The sequence below is a fragment of the Typha latifolia genome, chromosome 13 (assembly GCF_019914945.1).
Source record: "Typha latifolia isolate L0001 chromosome 13, TyphaL0001v2, whole genome shotgun sequence".
Taxonomy (NCBI): domain Eukaryota; kingdom Viridiplantae; phylum Streptophyta; class Magnoliopsida; order Poales; family Typhaceae; genus Typha; species Typha latifolia.
In genome coordinates this window covers 6050746-6072724 of record NC_133098.1, presented here as the reverse complement: position 1 = coordinate 6072724, position 21979 = coordinate 6050746, and the positions used below count along the sequence as shown (strand labels likewise).

At 41.5% G+C, this 21979-nt stretch overlaps 1 protein-coding gene across 3 annotated transcripts in view; it reads left to right on the top strand.

Moving 5' to 3' along the window:
• The window catches only part of LOC140799847 (pentatricopeptide repeat-containing protein At4g14050, mitochondrial-like), a 48209-nt gene that overhangs the window by 14974 nt on the left and 11256 nt on the right, over positions 1–21979 (top strand). For 2 of the 3 annotated variants that reach the window (XM_073154347.1, XM_073154345.1), the window contains exons 1-2: positions 18329–18463; positions 18623–21901. In XM_073154347.1, coding sequence (XP_073010448.1) covers positions 18719–21511 — 2793 coding nt within the window. In that variant the 5' untranslated portion in view covers positions 18329–18463; positions 18623–18718 and the 3' untranslated portion in view covers positions 21512–21901. Of the gene's footprint in view, positions 1–18328; positions 18464–18622; positions 21902–21979 lie in introns of those variants that run through there. The other variant, XM_073154346.1, reaches the window with a different exon arrangement.

Sequence of the window (21979 nt, the reverse complement as noted above, 5' to 3'; positions counted from 1 at the left end):
ACATAAGCACAGTATTTTATTTGTTACAAAATAATAATGTATAATAAACTATTAGAATTACTTAAAATGTATCTTATTCTACAAATTTGATAATTATAATTTACAAATCTATATATTAATGTAAAAGAGATATAAATAAATAAATATAAGTATTACCTATATTTATATCTAATTAATCATTAATTATACAATTTATAATTAATAATAAACATATTGCAAAATATATATTATTATTAAAATAATGTCTAAATAATCTATTTGCATTAATTAAGAAGGAAAAGTCTAAATAAATAACATCAATAAAATAAATAAATAAATAAATAATTAATTAATTAACTAAGACACTGCCATTAGTGTTGAGCACTGTGCAGAAAGAGAAAGAGAAGAAGTCGAGGAAGAAGAAGAAGAAGAAGAAGAAGAAGAAGAAGAAGAAGAAGAAGAAGAAGAAGAATAAGAGGAGAAGAAGGGAGAAGAAGGGAGTAGAGGATGGAGGGGGTTGCGGACCTAGGCCGGCGGAAAGGGCACTGGCCACTACTGGCCAGCCAATGGCCGGCGGCTCGGCTCCGATGAGCTCGAGCTCAAGTATTAGTGCGAGAGAGAGAGAGAGAGAGAGAGAGAGAGAGAGAGAGAGAGAGAGAGAGAGAGAGAGAGAGAGAGGAAAGGGGGGCTCACCGGCGTTAATGGAGGTGGCGGCGGCAGGCCGACGGAGTGGCGATGGTAGTAGATAGAGAGAGAGAAAGAGTGTTTGAGAGAGAGAAAGAGAGAAAAGTGAGAGAGAGATCGAAAGAGAGAGAGAGAGAGAAATAAAAGGGAGAGACGGTGGGAAGGGAGGCCGCAGCGGTGGTGGCGGGGACCACCGCGCTACCTGGCTCGGCTATGTTGGCCGGGCTGGCACTTGGGGTGCATGGCGCCCTCCCCATCTGCCACTGCATGGCACGAGGCTGTCATGCCATGTAATGACAGATTTTTTTTTTTCAAGATTGGGTTGTTAAAATTATATACTTGATTAGTAATGACATAATATTTACTATACATTTATATTTTATTGAGTATATATATATATATATATTCATTCATAACATGATGCTTATTTTTTATTTATATTATCTAGTATATGATTTACTCTCTATTTAACATCAATAATTCGGTATAAGTTTATTCATTGAACCTTTAGCTCATGACTCTATTTTTATTTTCTCACTTCTTAGATATAAACTACCTAATAGTGATTTGAGATATCATAAAGAGACATTTTAGAGTAAAGATGAGTGAGCTAGATGTGAGATATTATAAAAGATAGCTTATATAGAAATTAAGTTATACCAATGTGTATTTGTGTATTCTAGTATATTAGACTTCAATTTGTATAATAGGATATGTTGTATAGATGGTATTGTATTAGTTATATTTGTTGTATCTTGATTAGTTATCGTGTCTTGTGTTGGTCTTGCTAGATTATGTAGTAATTTAGAATAATTATTATGAATTTAGATAGTTATATTAACATATTTATTTGTATAATAGCATAATTTATCTTGAGATGAATTATATGAGCACAAGTATATCATTGCGTGACGGCCTCTACTATCTTGACTTATGAGCCGTTGTGTGCCATGTGTATGCATGGGCAAGCATGGCCTGTGTTGGGCCAGGGCATTACATTATCTTTAACTATCCTTTCTCCTCCACCTTCTATTCTCCTATGATCTCTTTTCTCCTCCATAAAAAATGCATCATTTTATTCTCTATTAGCTTTCTAGGCTGGGTCATTTTTTCAGCATCATTATGAATGATTATTTTGTTGCTTTCATTATCTAATTTTTCTTAACTTAATTTACAAATATTAAAAATATTTCAAAATAGTTTCACAAATTAAAAATATGATAGAAAGTTAAATTGTATTAGTAAGTTAAATATTAAGAAAGCAGTGTGTAAACTACATATAGGTGAAAGGCTAGGGTGTTAAATATAAAGTTTTCTTAAAACCAAATAAGTTTAATTATTGGATATGCTAGGGGGATAAAGGAAGATACACATAGAATATGGCTTTAAGTTTATTAGTTGTAGTGGATAGATATTAGTTCCGTTAAGTGGTTTATATCGAATAAAAAATTGCAATAGTAAGCTTTTACTAGAGCTTTTGATTCTAACTCCCTGATAGGTTATGAAACGATTCTTTTAAGATATGAATTTATTGTAGGAAGCAGTCTGCGCAATCGAGAAAAATATTTATCAAATATTCTCTTATAGTTAGAAAATTACGAAACTAAGTGGGATCAATCGATAACTCTCTGATATACATTTTCTGTATTTATGCCATTCACAGATTTGAACTACAACTGGGATGAAATCATGATATAGTGCGGATGATAATGGTGGGTCGTTGTGAGCCACTGTGGCCCGAACGTACATTGATGAGTACATTTATTTCAGGGCTGCGAAAGGAGATACAAGCGGATGTTCGTGCTCTATGTCCTACTATTCTTGAGGAGGCCTTTGAGAAGGCCGTAAGGATGGAACAAAAGCATAGGGCTTTAAGGATGGCAGCGAAAAATAATTGGGGCAACCGAGATGAGCGATTTGCACCCAGAATGCCGGCTGGAAATTCTACGATTTCAAAAATAGCAGCTGTGACTACTAGACCACGACCACCTTTGAGACCTTCTTCTGACGTTAGAGGAGGTATAAGATCCCCCGTTCAAACTCTCACATCTATCCAGGTGGAGGAGCAAGAGCGAAGGGCCTTTGCTTTCGATGTGATGAACGTTTCACCCTCAGTCATCGGTGTTCTAAACCGATCGGGAGTGTGATGCTTATCGATGGTCCCGAGGAGGATGATGAGGTAGTTGATGATGGAGAGTGTCCAGAGGAGACCCATGAGGAGACCATTGAGGAGGGCGTGGAGGAAGATATCCAAGCTGAAATATCGACGCATGCATATTTGGGTACTTTCGCGTCGAGGACATTATGAGTAGACGGACTCATTAGAAAGCATTGTGTGCACATCCTTATCGATTCGGGGAGTACACACAACTTTCTATATGAGAGGCTAGTGAGGAGATTGGGTTTGGATGCCGAACCGACTATGGGGTTTGACGTTGCTATTGGAGACGGCATGAAACTTAGGGCGGAGAGCTTGTGTCGCCAAGTCGGTATACAGGTGCAAGGACATGACATCATTGTGGACTTGTATCCATTGGCGCTGCGAGGAGCGGACATTGTCCTTGGTGCTCAATAGTTACAGAGTTTGGGACCCGTCACATTTAATTTTTCAGAGCATGTGGATGAAATATAAACAAGGAAACAAAGATGTGCGACTTGATGGTGTTTAGACTTCGTCGATTCCTGCAATGCAGTCTATGGTGGGGCTGCTTGGTGCATATGATTTGACCTATCTTTTTTAGTTAGGACCAGCAGGAGATGATCCTTAAACGAGTTCAAGTACTACTATTAAATTGTCTAATTTATTAGATAAATTTTTTGGACTGTTTGAGGAGTCGTAGGAGTTGCCACCGAGGAGAGTGGTGGACCATCGCATAGAGATTGTACCTGGGGCTGCACCGGTAAACGTGAGGCCATATCGGTATCCACATGTGCAAAAAGAAGTTATCTCAAAGATGGTAGCCGAGATGTTGGAGCAAGGCAATTTTGTGCCTTTGGTGCGAAAAAGTATGGAACATGGCATTTTTCTGTCGACTATCAAGCACTAAATGCTATTACCATCAAGGACCGGTATCCCATTCTGATTATTGAGGAGTTGCTGGACGAGCTTGTAGGGGCGACTATATTTAGTAAGCTTGACTTGAGGATCGGGTATCATCAAATTAGAGTTCACCCAGCGGATGTGCATTAAGCTGCATTTCGAACTCCGGACGGGCATTACGAGTTCTGAGTGATGCCTTTTGATCTCACCAATGCTCCAACTACCTTCCAAGGCCTCATGAATGATATATTTTAGCCTCTCTTGCGAAGGTAAGTCTTGGTTTTTTTTTACGATATTTTGGTATATAGCAGGACAGAATTGGAGCATTGGCAACATTTGGAGGACGTGCTAAATTTGTTGCAGCAAAACCAATTGAAGATCAAGAAGTCCAAGTGCTTATGGGGAGTAGCAAAGGTGAAGTATTTAGGCCACATCATTTCAGCGGATGGTTTAGCGGCAGATCCTCAAAAGTTTCATGTATGACCGCTTGGTATATTCCGACTACTACCACCGGATTAAGAGGATTTTTGGGGCTGACTAGTTATTATCGTCGATTCATCGCCGGATATGACAAGATCACTGCTCCTCTCACTTCTTTGTTGAAGAAGGATTCTTTTAGATGGACGGATGAAGCCACTTAAGCCTTTGAAAAATTAAAAACAGCAATAACGACGACACCCGTTCTAGCGCTACCGGACTTCACCAAACAATTAACTGTTGAATATGATGCATCGGATGTTAGCATAGGAGCTATACTAATGCAAGAAGGACGTCCCATTGCCTATCTTAGCAAGGCTTTATCGCAAAAATCTTAGCAATTATCGACTTATGAGAGTGAGATGTTGTCAATTTTGTATGTGGTGATAAAGTGGATGTGTTATTTGATCGGTAGACGATTCATTACCCAAACTAATCGAATGAGCCTTTCATACTTTATGGGACAATTCATATACTAGCACAACAGCGATGCCCTTGACGGGCACTCTAGGACCCGCCAACGCTCCTTCAAACCCAGGTCGGTCGGTCCTCCATTCATCCGACCTTCTATGTGGGTCACAAAATTGCTGGGGTATGATTATAAAATTCAATACAAGAAGGGAACGGAAAATAGAGCAGCGGCTGCACTATCGCGCCAACCCGATACCACCGAGCTTGCAGCCTATTCATCTCCTACCTTTTCCTTCCTTGATGAGCTGAGGTATGTATGTACATCTGACCCAGATATTTTGAAATTGTTGCAAGAGGTGAAGGATGATCCGGAGGGCCATCTCAGATTGGAGAATCGAGGCGGTTTGCAGTTGGACCATGGAAGCATTCAGGTGTTGGAGCGTATTGGTCCGATTGCATATCGTTTAAAGCTGCCGGAGGTATCGAGAGTGCACCCTGTCTTTCATGTTTCATTGTTGAGAGAGCATATTAGAGATCATGAGATTGTTGGATCGGTTCTACCGGAGCCATTGGAGGAGATAGAGATCGTAGAGCCAGTTCAAGTACTTGCTAGATGTCGACGATGACATGATACCAGATTGGAGATGGAGATTCTAGTTGAGTGGCTTGGCAAGCCATCTGATGAGGCGACATAGGAGTTGTAGACTGATATCTTGGAGCATTTCCCTGAATTTTCATCTTGAGGGCAAGGTGGGGGAAGTGTGGTGGGCTGGATACACTTAGTTAGGATCTTTTCTTATTGCATTAGGTGTTAATTTTTATTAAAATAAAATTCCTATAGGTTGTGTTCGAACGCAGGTGGAGTTGCATTCGAGTGCTCTTGTGAACGTCTTGTGAATGCCCGCGTTCGAATGCCTGTGTTGCGTTCGCAAATCAAGAGAAGGGGCTTTTTGAGTGCGTTCGAATAAGATCGGGCACGTTTGAACGCGATCGACGGGAATCCTCTAGGATTAGGGTTTCATATTAATTTAGGACTTGCTAGCTAGACTCTATAAATATGTGGATGGCAACCAACTTCATTATGCTATTAGATTCTTGATTTCTTGCCTCGTATCTTCTCTCTAGAGTCCTCCATTCTCCCTCTTCACCATCCTTCCATATCTACCGTTGGCAAGGTTTCTTCTAACTTCTAATCTCCCTCAACTGTCGAGTCCCTCTTCTTTGGGATCTCGACCATTTCGTTCCCTTCGTCTATATCCCTTAATCACATCCACCATCCACCTTCATCTCCATACGCATCCATAACCCTAACATCCACTCCACCCGTCACCACCACCATCACCCGTGCTATTCTGTATTTTCGTCCCTGCTACGGTTCTAATCTGCGAATGGCGTAAATACAAAATTTGTAGATCAGAAAGTTACGGATCTAACCCAGTTGATTTAGTAATTTACTGACTACCAAAGAATATTTGATGTATATTTTCCCACGTTGCGCGGACTGCTTCTTGTAAAAAATTCATATCTTAAGAAAATTATTTCGTAGCTGATCTTTTGGTACAAGAACACATCAATTTGGTATCAGAGCTTATCAAATTAGTATTAGAGCCTAACAATTGGTATCAGAGCTTATCAAATTGGTATCAGAGCTTATCAAATTGGTATTAGAGCTTATCAAATTGGTATCAGAGCTTATCAGGTGGAGTAGATATTAGGGTTATGGATTATAATGGAGATGAGGGTGGATGGTTGATGTAGTTTAAGGGAGAAAAATGAAGGCGAAGAAGTGATTGAGATTCCAAAGAAGAGGGAGGACTCGACAGATGAGGAAAATTAGAAGTTAGGAGAGACCTTGCCAACGGTAGAGGTGGTAAGTTGGTGAAGAGAGGGGAGGGAAATTAGGGTAGAGAGACAGAGAGAGGATAGAGAGGCAAGAAACCAATATTCTAATAGCATAATGATTTTGGCTGCCATCCACACCTTTATAGAGGCTGGCGAACAAGCCAAAATATAATTATTAACCCTAATTCTGGTGGATTCCCGCCGATCACGTTCGAACGCACAAAAGACGTTCTCTATCAATGCGAACATGATGCAAATGTTCGAACGCGGTATTCAAACACGCTCGATCGCTTTCAAACGCGCATTTCACATTCTCTATTTTTGCGAACCTGATGCAAGCTTTCGCAAAGCCGTTCGCACACCCCCAACTACGTTCGAATGTGACCTACAGAAAATTTATTTTAATGAAAAAAATAACTAATACAATAAGAAAAGATTCTATCTAAATGTATCAGCCTACCACGCTTCCCCACCTTGTCCTCACGGTGTAAAGTCGGGGAGATGCTCCAAGAAATCCGTCTCCAACTCCCATGTCGCCTCATCGAATGGCTTGCCAAGCCACTTGACTAGAATCTCCATCTCTAATCTGGTACCATGACGTCGTTGATTCCTAGCAAGTACACAAACTAGCTCTACGATCTTTGTCTCCTCCAATGGCTCCAGTCGACCTCATGATCACCAATCCGCTCCCTTAGTAATGAAACATGGAAGACAGGATGCACTCTCGACCTCTCCTACAGCTCCAAACAATATGCAACCGGACCGATACGCTTTAACATTCGAAACAGACCAAAGTAGCGATGTGGTAACTTTTGGTTATGCATCGGACGCAAGGTCACCTGTCAATATGGTTGTACCCTCACAAACACCCAACTATCGATGTCGAACTCCTGCTCCCTATGGCTGCGATCATAAACTTGCTTCATGCGGTTTTGAGCAAGTTTAAGATGGGCATGCAACCTCCTCAATGTAGTGTCTCTATCCATCAAAGCTAAGTCCACCTCTGTCCGAACTGCAGATGCCACTAGATCATAAGCGCGTAATGTTAGGGCCGTGTGCCCATACACCGCCTCAAATAGAGTCATGTCAATGCTATTGTGGTAGGCGGTGTTGTGAGAACTCCAACTATCATCTCGGTATCTCTCTAACAAAGCACCTCATGTACTGCTCAATGCCTCGATTAACCACCTTGGTTTGACCGTCCGTTTGTGGATGGTAGGGTGAACTGCAGTTCAATCGAGTCCCCTGCAATCATGATCCGAGACAATCGTGCATGGCATATCATGTAACCGAGCAACATCTCTAACAAAATTTCAGCCAGTGACTTGGCTGAAAATGGATGTGACAATGTGATGCATTTAGTTAGGATCTTTTCTTATTGCATTAGGTATTTATTTTCATTAAAATAAAATTTCTATAGGTCGCGTTCGAATTCAAAAGAGGTCTCGTTCGAACACCCTTGCGAATGCCTACATCAGGTTCACAAATACAGAGAACGCATATTGTGCGTTCGAACGCGGTTTAGCGGGTTCGAACGCCCGCGTTAGCACATACACATAACGTCTTTTAGTGTGTTCGAACGTGATCTAGCGCGTTCGAACGCGATCGACAGGAAAGTTCTAGAATTAGAGTTTTATATTGCTTTAGGACTTGTTGGCTAGCTTCTATATATATGTGGATGGCAGCCAACTTTATTATGCTATTGGAATATTAATTTCTTGTTTCTCTATCATCTATCTACCCTAATCTTCCTCCTCCCTCTTCACCATCTTCCACCTCTACCATTGGCAAGGTTTCTCCTAACTTCTAATCTTCTTTGGAATCTCGACCACTTCGTTTCCTTCTTTTGTATCAAAGCAGCCAAACCTCAGACCTACATTAATGGTTGAAACAAGGAACCCGACAGGCGTGCGGCACCGGTACGCTTCATCGATGAGGAGGATTGGCACTTTGAGGATGAGATTGATCCATTTGGAGATGGTGATGGACGTCCTCGAGGATTTAGAGAAGGTGATCAATTTGCAAAAGGTTTAGACTTGAACTAAGGATCTTTTGTAAACCTGACAATGCTATTTGAGGGAGAACCTATGCTTGGATTTCTCAAAATTCTAAGGCGGTGATCCAACGGATTGGGTGTTTCAAGTTGAACGATATTTTGATTGTCAAGGTACAGCGGAAGATGCAAAGGTCCAGATGGCAAGCTTTCACCTCCAAGGAACAGCATTGCATTGGTATAGATTAGTTATTCATGGTGAAGGATTTATCGGATGGGTTGATTTTTGTAGGAGGATTACACGCAGATTTGAGACTGTGGCATATGAAGATTTTGCTGCCACATTAAGCAAGATGGTTCAAAGGACGACCGTATTAGAGTATCAAGCTGAGTTTGAGAGAGTTAGTAGTTGTTATGAGCCACCTTGGCCTGAACTGACATTAATGAGCATATTTATTTCAAGGCTGCGGGATGAGATTCAAGCAGATGTTCATGCTCTTTATCCTACTACTCTTGAGGAGGCCTTTGAGAAGGCTGTGAGGATGGAGAAAAAACATAAGGCTCTAAAGATGGCAGCACACGCTCTTTGTCCTACTACTCTTGAGGAGGCCTTTGAGAAGGTCATGAGGATGGAGAAAAAATATAAGGCTCTAAAGATGGCAGCGAAAACCAATTGGGGCAACTGAGATGAGCGGTTTGTACCTAGAACGCCGACTGAAAATTCTACGGTAACAAAAACAGCGACTGCGAGTACTAGACCACGACCACCTTTGAGACCTTCTTCCATGGCACAAGACCCCGTTCGAACTCTCACACCTGCCCAGGTGGAGGAGCGAAGAGCGAAGTGCCTTTGCTTTGGATGTGATGAGTGTTTCACCCTCGGTCATCGGTGTTCTAAATCGATCGGGTCTGTGATGCTTATAGATGGTCTCGAGGAAGATGATGAGGTTGTTGATAATGGAGAGTGTCTAGAGGAGGTCCATGAGGAGGCCGTTGAGGTGGGTGCGGAAGAAGATATCCAAGATGAAATATCGAAGCATGCATATTCAAGTACTTCCGGGCCGAGTATGTTACGAGTAGACAGACTCGTTAGAAAGCATTGTGTGCACATCCTCATTAATTCGGGGAGTACACACAACTTTCTAGACGAGAGATTAGTGAGGAGATTGGGTTTGGATGCCGAACTAATCACGGGATTTGACGTTGCTATTGGAGATGGCATGAAGCTTAAGGCTGAGAGCTTGTGTCACTGGGTCGGTATACGGGTGCAAGGACATGACATTATCGTGGACTTGTATCCATTGGCGCTGCGAGGACCGGACATTGTCGTTGGTGCTCAATGGTTACAGAGTTTGGGACCCGTCATATTTAATTTCCGGAGCATGTGGATGAAATTTAATTAAGGAAATAAAGATATGCGGCTTGATGGCGTTCGGTCTTCGTCGATTCCTGCGATGCAGCCTATGATGGGGCTGCCTTGTGCGTATGATTTAGCCTATCTTCTTCAGTTAGGACTAGTAGGAGATGAGCCTCAAACAAGTTCAAATACTACCATTGAATTGTCTAATTTATTAGATAACTTTTCTGGACTATTTGAGGAACCACAGTAGTTGTCACCGAGGAGAGCGGCGAACCATCGCAAAGAGATTGTACCCAAGGCTGCACCGACGAACATGAGGCCATATCGGTATCCACATGTGTAAAAAGAAGTTATCTCAAAGAAGGTTGCTCAGATGTTGGAGCAAGGCTTTATTCAACCAAGTCATAGCTCCTAGTCATCCCACATGCTATTGGTGCGGAAAAAGAACGCGACATGACATTTTTGTGTCAATTATCGGGCACTAAATGCTATTACCATCAATGACCGGTATACCATTCCGGTTATCGAGGAGTTGCTGAATGAGTTTGCAGGGGCAACTATATTCAGCAAGCTTGACTTGACGGCCGGGTATCATCAAATTAGAGTTCACTTGGCGGATGTGCACAAAACTGTATTTCGGACTCCGGACGGGCATTACGATTTCCATGTGATGCCTTTTGGTCTCACCAATACTCCAGCTACCTTTCATGGCCTCATGAATGATATATTTCGGCCTATCTTGTGAAGATATATCTTCGTATTCTTTGACGACATTTTGGTGTATAGCATGACCGAATTGGGGCATTGGAGACATTTGGAGGATGTGTTGAATTTGTTGAAGCAAAACCAATTGAAGATTAAGAAGTTCAAGTGCCTATGGGGAGTACCACAAGTGGAGTATTTAGGCTACATCATTTTAGCGAATGGTGTAGCGGTGGATCCTCAAAAGGTTGCATGTATGACCGCTTAGCCTATTGCTACTACTACCAGCAGATTTGAGAGGATTTTGGGGCTGACCGAATATTATCGATGCTTCATCGCCGGATATGGCAAGATCGCTGCTCCTCTCACTTCTTTGTTGAAGAAGTATTTTTTTAGATGGACGGATGAAGCCACTTCAGCTTTTGAAAAACTGAAATTGCAATGACGATGGTGCTTGTTCTAGCGCTACCGGACTTCACCAAAGAGTTCATTGTGGAATGTGATGCGTCGAGTGTTGGCATAGGAGCTGTACTAATACAAGGAGGACGTCTCATTGCCTATCTTAATGAAGCTTTATCACAAAAATCTCAGTAATAATCGACTTGTGAGAGGGAGATGTTGACAATTCTGCATGCGGTGACAAAGTAGAGGCCTTATTTGATCGCTAGACAATTCATTATACAAACTGATCAAAGGAGTCTTTTATATTTTATAGGACAGCGTATACACACTCCGGCACAGCAGAGATGGGTCACAAAATTATTGGGGTATGATTATGAAATACAATACAAGAAGGGAACGGAAAATAGAGCGGCAGATGCACTATCGTGTCAACTCGATACCGCCAAGCTTGTAGCCTATTATTCTCCTACCTTTCCCTTCCTTGATGAGCTGAGGTATGCATATACATCTAACCCAGATGTTTTGAGATTGTTGCAAGAGGTGATGGATGATCCGGAGCGCCATCCAGAGTTTGAGAATCGAGGTGGTTTGCTCCTAGACTGCGGATGCATTTGGGTGCTCGCAAATGAAGGATTGCGGCAGAAATTATTGGAGCACTTCCACCAAACTCCAAAGGCTGGTCATGTGGGTATCTTGAGGACTTATAGGAGGATATCTCAGAGTTGCACATGACCAGGATTGAGGCAAGATGTGAGGAGTTTTGTCCGCGCTTGCGAAGTCTTTCAAAAGGCTAATGCAATACATTGAAACCAGTCGGATTACTACAACCTTTACCTATACCGTACCGTGTTTGGGAAGACATTTCTATGGACTTCATAGAGGGTCTTCCGCCGGTACGTAGTTATTTCGTTATCTTTGTGGTGGTTGACAGATTGAGCAAGTATGCAGATTTTTCGACATTATCACATCTATTTTCAGCCAAGTCGATGGCTGAAATTTTTCTTAGAGATATTGCTCGATTACATGGCATGCCATGCACGATTATCTCAAATCGTAATCATGTATTTATGAGTGACTTTTGGACTGAGTTTTTTAGATTGCAGAGGACTCGATTGAATTTTAGTTCAGCCTACCATCCATAGACGGACGGCCAAACTGAGGTGGCCAATCAAGGCATTGAGCAGTACTTGAGGTGCTTTGTTGGAGAGAAATCAAGACGATTGTTGTAGTTCTTACCATTGGCGGAGTGGTCCTACAACACCGCTTACCATAGCAGTATTGGTATGACTCCATTTGAGGTGGTGTATGGACGCACGACTCCGACGTTATGCGCATATGAGCTAGTGGCATCGGTAGATCGGACGGAGGTGGACTTAGCTTTGATGGATAGAGACGCCACATTAAGGAGCTTGCGTGCCCATCTTAAACCTGCTCAAAACCCCATAAAGTAAGTTTATGATCGTAGCCATAGGGAGTAGGATTTCGACATCGACAGTTGGGTGTTTGTGAGGATACAGCCGTATCAACAAGTGACCTTATGTCTGATGCGTAACCAAAAGTTAGCTCATCGCTACTTTGGTCCATTTCGGGTGTTAGAGCATATTGGTTCGGTTGCATATCGTTTGGAGCTGCTAGAGGGATCGAGAGTACATCCTGTCTACCATGTTTCATTCCTGAGGGAGCGGATTGAAGATCATGAGATCGTTGGATCAGTTCTACTAGAGCCATTAGAGGAGACAGAGATTGTTGAGCCAATTGGAGTGCGTGGTAGATGCCGATGATGACATGGTACCAGATTGGAGATGGAGATTCTAGTTGAGTGGCTTGCCAAGCTATCTGATGAGGCTACATGAGGCCTTGAAAAGTAGTTGGAGCATTGGTAAGACCAAAGGGCATCTCCCGGAACTCATAGTGCCCATCCGGAGTCTAAAATGTAGTTTTATGCACATCTGCTGGGTGAACTCTAATTTGATAATACCCGACCCTCAAGTCAAGCTTGTTGAATATGGTCGACCCTACAAGCTCGTCTAGCAGCTCCTCTATGACCGGAATGGGATACCGGTCCTTGACGATGATAGCGTTTAGTGCTCGGTAGTCAACACAAAAACACCATCTCCTATTCTTCTTTCGCACCAATAGCACGGGCGATGAGTAAGAGCTATGACTTAGTTGTATAAGGCCTTGCTCCAACATCTCGGCTACCATGTTGGAAATAACTTTTTTTGGCACATGTGGATACCGATATAGCCTCACATTTGCCAGTGCAGTCCCGGGTACAATTTTTATGCGATGGTCCGCCATTCGCCTTGGTGGGAACTCCTTTGGTTACTCAAACAGTCCAGCAAATTTATCTAATAAATTAGACTACTCTATGGTAGTATCTGGACTTATTTGAGGCTCATCTCCTACTAGTCCTAACTGAAGAAGATAAGCCAAATCACTCGCACAAGGTAGCCCCACCATCGGCTGCATCGTAGAAATCGGCGGAGAACAAACGTCATTAAGCCGCACATCTTTGTTTCCTTTAAATTTCATCCATATGCTCTGGAAATCAAATGTGACGGGTCCCAAACTCTGTAACCACTGAGTGCCAAAGACAATGTCCGCTCCTCTCCTAACGACACAAGCTCTCCGCCTTAATATTTGTGCCGTCTCCAATAGCAACGTCAAACCCCGTGGTCAGTTCAGTATCCAAGCCCAATCTCCTCACTAACCTCTTGTCTAGAAAGTTGTGTGTACTCTCAGAATCAATGAGGATATGCACACAATATTTTCCAACGAATCCATCTATCTGCAATGTCGTCGATGCGGAAGTACCTGAATATGCATGCATCGATATTTCAGCTTAGATATCTTCCTCTACGCCCTCCTCAACGACCTCCTCATGGACCTCCTCTGAACACTCTCCATCACCATCAACCTCATCATCCTCCTCAAGACCGTCAATGAGCATCACACTCCTGATCGGTTTGGGACACCGATGACCGGGGGTGAAACGTTTATCACATCGAAAGCAAACACCTTCGCTCTTCGCTCCTGCACCTAGGCAGGTGTGAGAGTTCGAACGGGGGGGTCTTGTTCTTCTTCTAAAATCGGAAGAAGGTCTCAAAGATGGTCGTGGTCTAGTACTAGTAACCATTATCTTTGAATCCGCAGAATTTCCAACCGGCGTTCTAGGCGCAAACCGCCCATCTCGATTGCCCCAACTTATTTTTGCTGCCATCTTGAGAGTTTTATGCTTTTGCTATATCCTCATAGCCTTCTCAAAGGCCTCCTCAAGAGTGGTAGGACAAAGTGTACAAACATCCGCCTATATCTCATCTGGCAGCCCCGAAATGAATGTGCTCATCAATGTCGGTTTGGGCCAAGATGGCTCACAACGACTACTAACCCTTTCAAATTCCGCTTGGTACTCCAATACGGTCATCCTCTGAACGATCTTGCTTAAAGTGGCAACGAAATCTTCATATGCCGCTGTTCCAAATTCGCGTGTAATCCTTCTACAAAAGTCGGCCTAACCAGTAAATCCTCTACCATAAATAATCGATCTATACCAATGCAATGACGTTCCTTGGAGGTGAAAGCTTGCCTTATACGAATTGGGTCAGATCATATCACATCAAAGGGAGATTGGGCTCAATGGATTGAGTCTAATTATCTTATTCGGTCTAGATAAGGGTTAAACAGCCTAATTCGGAGTTAGTCACCTATAAATTGTGGTGTGCAGCTCTTTTGCTCATTAAGAAATAAATCAGCTAGTTTTAGCCCTAGGAGTAGCCATAATCTAAATATCTTCCTCCAACACCTCTGAAATTTCCCTCTACACTTCCATTGAAACCCTCCTCCACCACTCCTCCACTAGGTCATGGCTACCCTCTCTCGACCCTAAACGAGAGAATTACCACACCTAGAAGCATTTGCAACTCCTTCAAATCTAGATATACTTTTCTAGAATTTGGGCCGCTACAAGATGCGAGGGACGAATAGTCAGAGAGGTGTTGGTGAGCTGGGCTAGTCAGACATAGGAACAAGCCACATGGGAACCCGAGATAACATTAATGGATCGTTATCTAGGGTTTGCATTTTGAGGACAAAGTGAGCGAAAGCATGGTGGAGTGATGTGATTTGGACTTCTAATCAAACAATTTGCTATATGTGCTTGACAGCACATTATATTGATCCTGATTGACAGTTACAAGCACTTATTATTAGTTTCATTGATTTGAAGCCACCTCACACTAGCTTGGTTATTTCTAATAGTATTTCTAAATATCTCTTGGATTGGAAAATTCAAAACAAAATTTCTTCTATTACATTGGATAATGCTTCAAGTAATGATGTAGTAGCTAGATGCTTAAAAGCTAACTTTAATTTAAGAGGAAAACTATATTTCGAAGTAACATCTTTCATGTGTAGTATTGTGCCAAAGTTCTTAATTTAATGGTACAGGATGAATTAAAAGAAATTGAAGGAGTAATCAATAACATTAGAGAGAGAGTGAAATACCTGAAAAAGTCTCTTAATTGTTTATTTTAAATTTGGTGAAATTACTAGACAACTTGACTTAACTACAACAAGAGGGTTATGTACTGATTTTCCTACTAAATGAAACTCCACATATGATACGGTAGATTCTGACTTCATATACAAAATGATATTTAACCTTTATGTAGATAGAGATGCTAATTATAAGTGGCTTCCTACTAGTAAGATTGGTGCAAGTTTGAATAAATTCAAAAGATATTGACAGTGATAGATGATGCAACTAATGTGTTTTCTAGATTTATATTTTGTTATGAACTGACTTGATCTGATTCGTAGCGGTTCTGCACAGGATTTTGGATCCACAGGTGGAGGCACAGATTCCTAGGTATAGGATGGAGGTGATGATGGATGAAGACCGAGTAGTTGATGGTGGTGGCTCGGCAATAAATGATGGTGGTGGTAGTTTGTGGATGCGGATGCGATAGATGGTTGAAGGCTATGATTGGCCTACAACTGTGGTAAAAACTATGTGGGAGGTAGAGACAGTTAAGATAAAGAGACGAAGGGGAAGAAGTAGGTCTGCCCTACGGGACTAATGCGATCGGCGGGAGTCCACTAGAATTAGGGTTAATAATTATTATTTTGTCTTGTTAGCTAGTCTCTATAAGGGTGTGGATGGCGGCCAAAATCATAATGCTTATTGAATATTGGTTAGCCTCTATCCTCTCTCTAGTATCTTTATCTTAATCTCCCTCCTCTCTCTTTATCAACCAGTCACCTCTACCGTTGGCACGGTCTCGTCTAGCTTCTAATCTCTCTCTATCGCTGATCCCCCTAGTCCCGTAGGGCACGACCTACTTCTCCCCCTTTGTCTCTTTATCTTAACTATCTCTACCTCCCGTACGGTTTTTACCATAGTTATAGGCCAATCATAGCCTTCAACCATCTATCGCATCCGCATCCGCACCCATAAACTACCACCACCATCATCTATTGTCGAGCCACCACCATCGACTACTCGGCCTCCTTCCATCATCACCTCCATCCTATACCTAGGAATCCGTGCCTCCACTCATGGATCTCAAATCTCATGCAAACCTGAATCTCAATCGTTATAAATCGGATCAAGCCGGTTCGTAACATATTTCCTATATCCAATTAATTTCTTCCAGAAATTTACAATATTAAGAGAATATTACTAGAGATGTCAAATTCTTTTGATGAATACATTAGGGCAATGGTGACAGCAATGAGAATTATGTTTAATAAATATTAGGGTGAGTGCAACATATTGATGGCAATTGCATATATTCTAGATCTTAGATAAAATGAACTTTGTTGAGTTCTATTTCCCCAAAATTTATCCAACAAATGAAGTTTTTAATGTTATTGCTTCAATTCAAGTTACATTAGAGAATCTTTACTCTACATATGTAGATGATTACTCAGCCACCAAGAGCATAGTTCTAATGTATCAAATACGACATCAAACATATCAAGGCTTTAATCTTCAAATAATAAGAGAGCTATTACAAGGATCACTTTAGAACTTGATGATTTTCTAAGGTCTACTAGTACTAAAGACCTATTAAATCGGAGTTGGAGATATATTTGCAAGAGCCAAATGAAACATGTGATCCTAGCTCTTTTGATATATTGAATTGGTAGAGAATGAATACATTGAAATTTCCTATTAAGTCTAAGATGACTCGTGATATTCTTTTTATATTGATCACTACAGTAGCATCAGAGTCTGCCTTTAGTGCTAGGAGGATATTAGATAATTGTTGAAGTTCTTTGACTCCAAAGGTAAGCTTTGATTTGTACTAGGAATTGGATTAGAGCTACTCAAAAGACAATTAAATGTCTATAGGTAAGTTTACTACAAATTAGTAGCTTAATTTTCTTTATTTTTATCGTTATAACTTATAACAGAATGTTAAACCTTTTTTTTTTTCAGAAAGAACAGATTGAAGAAGATCTTCATATTGACTTGCAAGATTATTCATCACATGTCTAATATTAGTGTAGTACTGTTGGTATTTACTAAACTTTCCTAATGCTAATAATTTTGTATTCACATTAATTATTTTCTTTCACTAACTTTTTTTTATTACTAGTAGAGGAAGATGGCACTACTAATCAAGGTTTTTTAGTGGCAATCATAGAGTATAAATGTGTAATGGAGCCTTAGTTGTTTTGTAACCCTTGTGAAGAATTTTTAAATGATCATTTGCTTGTAATCTTTGTGATGATAATATTTAAATGTCAATTGCTTGTACTTATAATTCTTGTGAGGATAATTTTTAAGTGTTCATTTGCCTATAAGTTATAATTCTTGTGGAGATATTATTACCATAACTTTTTGTTAGTTTAATTTATTGGTTTTATAATCTTTATAGGAGTATTATTTACTTACTAGTTGCAGTGGTTTTGATTTATTTTTTTACTTATCATTATAAGTTTGTTGCAAGCTTCAATTTAAATTTTTCAAAGTTCTTTTTTTTTTCTTCATATTTAACTGTAAAGCCCATGGTGAATATATTCCAGCCCATTCAGCCCACGAGTTGGTAAGCTAACCTCAAGGCTCGTCGAGCTGAGATGAGCTTCTCTAGCTCAAATCGAGCTCGAGCTAGAATAAATATGCTATCGAGCCGAGCCAAGCTGGATCCAGCTCGCTCTAAGCTCGACTCGTTTACACCCCCTAGACTAGGGTTTTACCTCTATTTAGGCCTTATGAGCCCCTTTTGATCTTTTGGAGCTTTGTATAGGATCTTTTAGAGCTTTTGTATAGGGATACACCAAGTATCTCCTTAGTTAACTGATGTAGATTTGGGCCAGTTTTGAAGGCTAATGAAGTTACCTTTTTTTTTTCCTAAAGAAAGTGGTTTACACCCGTTAATATTATTCTTTCTACCCGTTAAGCTAATTAAGGGTAAGTGAGCAGATCGACTCATCCGCCCAGTCCTCTATCCCGCGCGTGCGCAAGCTCCCTCTTTCCTTTCTCAACGCTCCTTGGCTTCTTCCTCTCTCGACGCCGACCGTCTTCGACGGGATTCGCGCAGGAAGAGCTTCATCTCTCGCTCAGGCAAGTTTATCCTCCCTCTCTCTGTTCTTCCCGAAGTTCCGTTTTCTCGTGTTGCTGTTTCTTTTGCAAGGCACTAATATATTGGTATTATGAAGCAAAATGAATGAAGATTTTGTCAGCTATTATGCTTAAGCATTAATTATTCTGATGCCGTGACAGGATCAGAATCGTCGCATCACAACTGAATCACGATCAGTTGGAGAATCGCAAGATTTCTCGGCCAACGACCGTCTTTTCATTGCTCTCCCCAGTTACATGGTGGTTGCCTTGAGATGGAAGAGAAGTGGCCACCTATATTTCCTTCTAATGGCTCGTCGTCGTCTTCTTCGATTCATATCCACTTCTACACTTCCAAGTCATTGGAGTCCAGCGCTAGATATCTCCACTTACAACGCCAGGATACAGGAGCTCGCTCGTCTGGGACATGTGGAGAAAGCGCGCGGGTTGTTCGATGGAATGTCCCACAGAAGCGCCATCACTTGGAACTCCATGATCTTCGGCTACTGCCAGAACGGCATGGTTGAGGAGGCTCACTCTCTCTTTGACTCCTTCGCGGGGAAGAACATTAGGACCTGGACCATCTTGGTCTCTGGATATGCGAAGAGGGGGCGTTTGGGCGAGGCCAGAATCCTCTTCAACTCAATGCCTGAGCATAATCCTGTGTCGTGGAATGCGATGATTAGTGGGTACGTGCAGAATGGAGACATCAGTATGGCTCGGAAGTTGTTTGATGAAATGCCGGAGAAGAACATCGCTTCATGGAACTCTATGATAACCGGGTACTGCCACACTCATCAGATGAGAGAAGCACGGATCCTTTTTTATCAGATGCCGGAGCGGAATTTAGTCTCTTGGACAGTAATGATTTCTGGGTATGTTCAAATTGACAAACATATAGAGGCTTGGGTATTTTTTTGCAGGATGCACCATGGTGGGGTGAGACCAGACCAGGCCAACTTCACTGCTGCTGTTTCTGCAGTAATGGGCATTGGCAATCTGAAGCTGTTGGAGAATCTCCGGTCCTTAGCATTTAAGACTGACTTTGAGCAGGATGTGGTTGTTGGGACGTCAATCCTAAATGTGTACACACGGGATAGTAATGGATTGGACACGGCAATGAGGTTCTTTGAGGGTATGAGGGAGAGGAATGAGTACTCGTGGTCGACAATGATTGCTGCATTATCTCATGTTGGACGCCTTGGCGATGCCTTTTCTCTCTATGAGAGAGATCCTGAGAAGTCTATTGCTTGTCAGACTGCACTGCTCACGGGGTTTGCTCAGAATTGCAGGATCCGTGAGGCAAGACTCTTGTTTGAACAGATACCTTATCCAAATGCTGTGTCTTGGAATGCCATGATAGCTGGGTATGCACAGAACAACATGCTTGATGAAGCAAAAGATCTCTTTTATAGAACACCTTTTAGGAATTCAATTTCATGGGCAGCAATGATTTCTGGGTATGCTCAAAATGGAAAGAGTGAAGAAGCTTTGGAGCTACTGCAGGAGCTTCATAGGAGTGGGACATTGCCTAGCCTTTCCAGTTTTACCAGCGGGTTCTTTGCTTGTGCTAACATTGAAGCTCTCGAGGTTGGAAGGCAACTACACTCACTTGCAATAAAGGTGGGATCTCAGTTCAATACCTATGTCAGTAATTCCTTGATTACTATGTATGCCAAGTGCAAAAACATGGCAGATGTAGCTCAAGTCTTTAGCCAGATGGGAGCAAGAGATACTGTGTCTTGGAATTCTATGATAGCAGCATTTTCACAAAATTATATGTTAGAGGATGCAAGAATTGCATTTGACAAGATGCCGATTCGAGATGTTGTATCTTGGACATCAATTATATCTGCATATGTACAGGCTGAACATGGACATGATGCAACACAACTTTTTATTAAAATGTTGGGTGAAGGAGTACTACCCAATTCATCAACAATAACTAGTATTTTAAGCACTTGTGGGAGCCTAGGTGCCACTATGCTAGGTCGACAAATTCACACCTTTGCAGTCAAACTAGGGGAAGATTTGCATCTTTTCGTAGGTAATGCTTTGATAACAATGTATTTCAAGTGTGGCTGTGTGGAATCACTTCAGGTCTTTCATCAAATGGAGGAGTGTGACATTGTCACATGGAACTCTGTGATCGCTGGCTGTGCTCAGCATGGCTTTGGTAGAGAAGCCATTGAGATTTTTGAGTTGATGAAGTCTGAAGAAGTCTTACCAAATCAGGTTACATTTGTGGGGCTTTTGTGTGCTTGCAGCCATGCTGGGTTGGTAGATGAAGGGTGGTACTTTTTCAAGTCAATGACCAGAGATTATGGGCTCATGCCACTGGAAGGGCATTATGCCTGCATGGTGGACCTTCTTGGCAGGGCTGGTCATTTGTATGAAGCAGAAGCATTCATAGCAAACATGCCAATTGAACCAGATTCTGTTGTTTGGGGTGCACTTCTTGGTGCCTGCAGAATTCATAAGAATGCTGATGTTGGTAGAAGGGTTGCAGAGAGGCTCTTTGGTATGGAGCCACAGAATTCTGGTAATTATGTTTTACTATCGAACATATACTCCTCTCTTGGGATGTGGGATGAAGTTGAAGAGGTGAGGAAACTTATGAGATATCAAGGTGTAAGAAAAGAGCCAGGTTGCAGCTGGATGCAGATAAAGAACAAAATGCACTCATTTTTCACAGGAGATAAGCAGCATGAGCAGATGGAAGAGATATATGCTACTCTGAAGGAGTTGTACAGCAGATTGACAGCTACAGGTTATGTTCCTGACACAAATTATGTTCTCCATGATGTGGATGAAGAGCAGAAGGAGAATGCTCTTCTCTACCATAGTGAGAAGCTTGCAGTTGCTTATGGGCTCCTCGTTACACCAGAATGCACACCTATACAAATCATGAAGAACCTTAGGATATGTGGCGATTGCCATACTTTTGTCAAGTTTGTGTCCCAGGCCACTGATAGAGATATTGACATAAGGGATGGAAACAGATTTCACCATTTTAGAGATGGAAAATGTTCTTGTGGAGACTATTGGTGATTTTTTGAATATGTGGGTGGAATGAGAATTGATTTCTATTCCAAAAGATTTATTGCTCAAATATTTTAAGTGGAATGTTTGAACTATTGTACTCAAGGAGATACCAATAAGCTGACATGTCATAAATGGCTAAATGATATTTGGAGAGATCAGCTATCACATTTGTATCTGTACCGTCTGATGTGTTATTAACTTGTATTGACATGAGTCATTTAATTTCCTAAGTTGGCAAGGAAGTCTCATGGCTTACTGTCCTTCAGAATTCAAAGACGAGTTATTTGCTGCTGAAATTTGCTGAATAGAGATGGATTGGAAATGTCAACCACAAGAAAAATGACTTTTAGTGACATTTCCCTATACTGACAGTCAGATAAATGCCAATAAAATGAGGTATTACTGGCATTTTCTTTAGATTTTTTTGGTAGATTTTGTAGTTGAAGATTAATTAGGGTTTTACCTCTGCTTGCA